At 47.8% G+C, this 5,000-nt stretch overlaps 1 protein-coding gene across 1 annotated transcript in view; it reads left to right on the top strand.

The window, feature by feature from the left end:
* LOC113817196 (A disintegrin and metalloproteinase with thrombospondin motifs adt-2) overlaps positions 1-4,636 on the top strand; it is a gene marked incomplete at its 3' end in the record, with an annotated part of 33,477 nt that extends 28,841 nt beyond the window's left edge. Inside the window, 7 exon segments of the mRNA XM_070129340.1 lie at positions 1-61; positions 1,061-1,179; positions 1,539-1,687; positions 2,148-2,253; positions 2,863-3,009; positions 3,359-3,518; positions 4,547-4,636. The exon segment at positions 1-61 is cut by the window's left edge and continues 256 nt beyond it. Coding sequence (XP_069985441.1) covers positions 1-61; positions 1,061-1,179; positions 1,539-1,687; positions 2,148-2,253; positions 2,863-3,009; positions 3,359-3,518; positions 4,547-4,636 — 832 coding nt within the window.
* Between the last annotated feature and the right edge of the window lie 364 nt (positions 4,637-5,000).

The raw sequence follows: 5,000 nt of genomic DNA, 5'->3' as shown, positions 1-5,000 counted from the left end.
GAACCCCGGATCAGACACGGTCCAGACGGTCACTGATGTGGTTTTTGCCATCATGAATGGGGTGAGGGATTTGTGAATGGACTGAGGGTTTTGTGAATGGAGTGAGGGATTTGTGAATGGACAGGGATTTGTGAATGGACAGGGATTTGTGAATGGACAGGGATTTGTGAATGGACTGAGGGACTTGTGAATGGACTGAGTGTTTTGTGAATGGAGTGAGGGATTTGTGAATGGACAGGGTTTTGTGAATGAAATGTCTAGATCAGTGTCTCTCTCAGACTTTTTTTCAGCCCTCTGACGCCTACCTACTTTTTCAGGACCCCCTGTTTGAGAAATATTCAAACAAAACCTTTGGAAACATGTAGCTTATCATTGCAACAAAAACAGTTACTAAATTAGACTATATTGCAAGAAGTCAATGTCTAACAGCCAGGCTTTCTATATATTTCATTGGGGTATTAGTTGAATATTATTTATCATTATTCTAAGACATTGTCAGCTTTTCCAGTGACATATACTTGTCCATATTTAGGAGTTACATGCTGTAGACCCGGTAGTTCACGGACACCCACGCAAAACACATTCCAACAGGAATTTACACCATTATGTGATGAAAGTGATTTAAAGTGAGAGAGAGCGAACGAGAGAGAGGGAGGACGGGAGGGAGGGAGGGAGGGAGGGAGAGAGAGAGAGAGAGAGAGAGAGAGAGAGAGAGAGAGAGAGAGAGAGAGAGGGAGAGAGGGAGGGAGGGAGAGAGAGAGAGAGAGAGAGAGAGAGAGAGAGACAGAGAGAGAGAGAGAGAGAGAGAGAGAGAGAGAGAGAGAGAGAGAGAGAGAGAGAGAGACGAGAGAAAGAAAATATACATATACACAGATTTCTTTTTCTGTGCAACGTAATTCGAGAGAGAGAGAGAGAGAGAGAGGAAGAGAGAGGGGGACGAGAGAAAGAAAATATACACATACACTTAGATTTTTTATTCTGTGCCACGTATTTCGACTTATTTCCATCACCTCGCTAAAGAGACCAGAGCCGTGCAGTAACACGCCCTCTCCCCAACCAGGTCCACCTACTGTACAACGCCCCCACCTTGGAGCTCCACTTCACCATCACCCTCGTCCGCCTTGAGATCATCAAAAGTGCCTCCAAAGGTCCTTCTAAATCAGGGGGAGACATACAGAGGTGAGGGACCCGTGGCTGACCTTACGAGAGAGAATGGAAGAGAATGTATGGGACGGAATGCATGGGCAGGGTGAAGGATCTTGGATGTGGAGAAGAGATATTATTAATGATATTTTTCGTCTTTCTACGGGAGTGGCATAAAACTTAAGGACATGAATGCACACACACACACTGACGCACACACACACGCACGCACACACACGGACACACACACACACACACGCACATACACACACATACACACACACACACATTCCTTTTTTTTCATTCCTTCTTCAAAATACTATTTCCTTCCTTCTCGAAATCCGCGCGTTTGACCAGCGCCTTCCCCATCCTACCCGGTCCCTCCTCCTCTGCAGGTATCTGAGCAACTTCTGCTACTGGCAGAGGAACCTGAACCGGCGCACAAACCCCCTGGGGGACCACTCGCCGGAGTTCTGGGACCACGCCCTCATGCTCTCCGGACTCGACCTGTGGGACATGCAGCCGGAATTCGACTCGGTTATAGGTGACGATGAGGGAGAGACACGGGGGGGAACCACAGGGGAGAGACACGGGGGGGAACCACAGGGGAGAGACACGGGGGGAACCACAGGGGAAAAACCACGAGGGAGATTCACGGGGCGGGAGTAAGGGTGAGGATCCTAGGAGAGTATCAGAAGGGGAAAGTCACGGTGGAGAATGACGTGGGGAATAAAGAGTGAGAATCACAGGGGATACAGGGGAGGAAATATTGGCGCGGGGAAAATATGTACATGCAGAGATAAAGAGATGGGTTAAAGAGATAGATAGACAGAGAGAGAGTAAAAAGAGACAGAAATAGATAGGAAGAGACAGAAAGACTATGAGCAAACCTTAACTTTACGCCCTAAACCTTAGAGGATCCACACAGCTAAACCGGGGAATGATACACGAGAGAGTAACACGACACAAACTAAGCCCCGACTCCCTCCCCCCCCTCCCCCTAGGACTGGCGTGGGTGGCGGGCATGTGTCACCCGACGTACTCCTGCACCATCAACGAGGGCACGAGCTTCGAGGCCGTCTACGTCATCACGCACGAAATGGGCCACAAGTAAGGAGAGCGAAGTTACTTTTATAAAGGAATTTGGGGGTGTCCGTAAGGGTCAAAATGGGAGAGGAAAGACAATTTGCGATGGTAATGTTTTCCGTAAGTGTCAAACTATGATGACTAGTGATTATGTTAACTAGAGGATGGGTGACTATCTCTCTATCTATCAATCTATCTATCTATTTAGCTGTCTGCGTGTCTATCCATCTACCCATGTATAAATGTAACAAGCATACAGTCTGGAAATAATATACTAAATATAAAGATCAGTTAAATGGTTCTAGCCACTGATGAAAGACACAAAATTACCCAAAACCAACAAAGTGGTAAGTATAGGATAATTCTAAAACATTTTAATCCCAACTGAAGGGTGACTAAATAGACACTGAACCGCATCCATGTTGACAAATGTAGAAAAGGTATGAATGAGACTGAATATCTTCACAATACAAGAGATGTATTTGACCGGTTTCGATTACGTCTTCATCGAAACCGGTCAAATACATCTCTTGTGAAGATATCCAGCCTCATTTATACCTTTTCTATAAAGAATTTTTTTGATTCCAGTGTCATTTATACCTTTTCTATAAATAGACATTTTTTCTATTTCAGCCTCGGCATGTCCCACGACGGATCTGCAGAGGACCAGAACCAGTGCAGCGCCGATAAGCATATCATGTCTTCATCTACTGGTCCTGGAAAAGTTACTTGGTCCTCCTGTTCCAACAAAGAACTGCAGGACTTCATCGAGAACAGCGAGTGAGATGACTTTGTTCTTGTTCTCCGATGTGGTATTAAGGGGAATGCTGCAAGGAGTGATTTGCCCGTTTTTCCCCTCCTCCTAATCTAAGGGTGCTGCAAAAATTATCGTGTTGGAATGATTTTTGAAAGCTGTAATAACCTTTTTTTCTTTCGCTTTCTCTCGTTCTCTCTCTCTCTCTTCCCCTCCGTTCCTTTCTCTCTTTTACCATGCATATAAACACCCATCGTAGGCCTACATATCTGTGCCTAACATCCCTCGGAGTTACTAATTCTCACACATTACACATCACACACACACACACAGAGTCCTCTCATCGTGACCTTAACCCCGCCTTGACCTTTCCAGCTTCCCTCTCTCGTGCCTCGATGACCTGGCCAGAGGACCTCGCGAACTCGATTTTCACGGTGAACTCTTACCTGGCGAGCGGTATACGGTGACCCAGCAGTGCACCTTCGCCCTGGGATCCTCCTTCAAGCCCTACGTCACGAGCAAGAATCCCTATAATGTAAGTGGGGAGTTGCATCCTTCGAGGAGTGGGGAAGGAGTGGGGAAGGAGTGGAGGGGTGGGGAAGGAGTGAGGAAGGAGTGGGGAAGGAGTGAGGAAGGAGTGGGGAAGGGTGAGGAAAGGTGGGAAGGGATGGAAGTGGGGGAAGGAGTGGGGAGAGGTGTAAGGGAAAGGAGTGGGGAAGGAGGTGGGAAGGAGCAGAGGGTGGAGGAGGAGTGGGGAAGAGAGCGGAGAGAGTGGGGAAAAGGAGTGGGGAAAAATGGAAGGATGGGAAGAAAAAATGTGGGAAAGTGAGTGGGGAAGGTAGTGGAGGAGTGAGGGGGAGTGGGGAAAATTAATGGAGGGATGGGGAAGGAGTGGAGGGGTGGGGAAGGAGTGGGGAAGGAGTGGAGGAGTGGGGAAGGAGTGGAGGAGTGGGGAAGGAGTGGAGGAGTGGGGAAGGAGTGGGGAAGGAGTGGAGGGGTGGGGAAGGAGTGGGGAAGGAGTGGAGGGATGGGGAAGAGGTGGAGGAGTGGGGAAGGGAGTGGAGGAGTGGGAGGAGTGGTGGAGGTGGGGAAGGGAGTGGAGGAGTGGGGAAGGAGTGGAGGAGTGGGGAAGGAGTGGGGAAGGAGTGGAGGGGGGGGGAAGGAGTGGGGAAGGAGTGGGGAAGGAGTGGGGAAGGAGCGGAGGAGTGGGGAAGGAGTGGAGAAGGAGTGGGGAAGGAGTGGAGGAGTAGGGAAGGAGTTGGAGATCTAGGAAAAGCGGTTTATTAAGGGGCGGGTGATGGGTATATATATGTTTGGGGGGTGAAATATATTTTTTTAACGTAACCTTTCTAGTCATGTTGCATCTTCAGAAGACCGAAGATTGGTAAAATAACTAATTCAGACACACACACACACACACACATACACACAACACAACACACACACACACACACACACACACACACACACACACACACACACACACACACACACACACACACACACACACACACAGATTATAAAGCACAGCACAGTATCACAACTGGCTCCCTCCACCCCCAGAATGTGTGCCGAGAGGTCTGGTGCCAAAACACGACGCATGCCATGAGAACCCACCCGGCACTCGAAGGCACCTCTTGTGGCATCAAGAAGGTGTGTGAACTTGTAGCCTGAAGTAAACTGAATCGTGTTTAAAAAAAGAATGTCTATATATCCATCTGTTTATCTGTCTATCTATAGCACTGTCTTTGTATATTTATAAACACACACACACACACACACACACACACACACACACACACACACACACACACACACACACACACACATATATATATATATATATGTGTGTGTGTGTGTGTGTGTGTGTGTGTGTGTGTGTGTGTGTGTGTGTGTGTGTGTGTGTGTGTGAGTGTGTGTGTGTATGTGTAATTATGTATGTATGTATGTCAGTCACTCTCTCACTCTCTCCCTGTTCACTAGAATTTTTTTTTAAAAAAACACTCCCCCAGTAGTT

The sequence above is a fragment of the Penaeus vannamei genome, chromosome 13, assembly GCF_042767895.1.
Source record: "Penaeus vannamei isolate JL-2024 chromosome 13, ASM4276789v1, whole genome shotgun sequence".
Classification (NCBI taxonomy): domain Eukaryota; kingdom Metazoa; phylum Arthropoda; class Malacostraca; order Decapoda; family Penaeidae; genus Penaeus; species Penaeus vannamei.
This window is presented reverse-complemented; position numbering and strand designations above follow the sequence as displayed.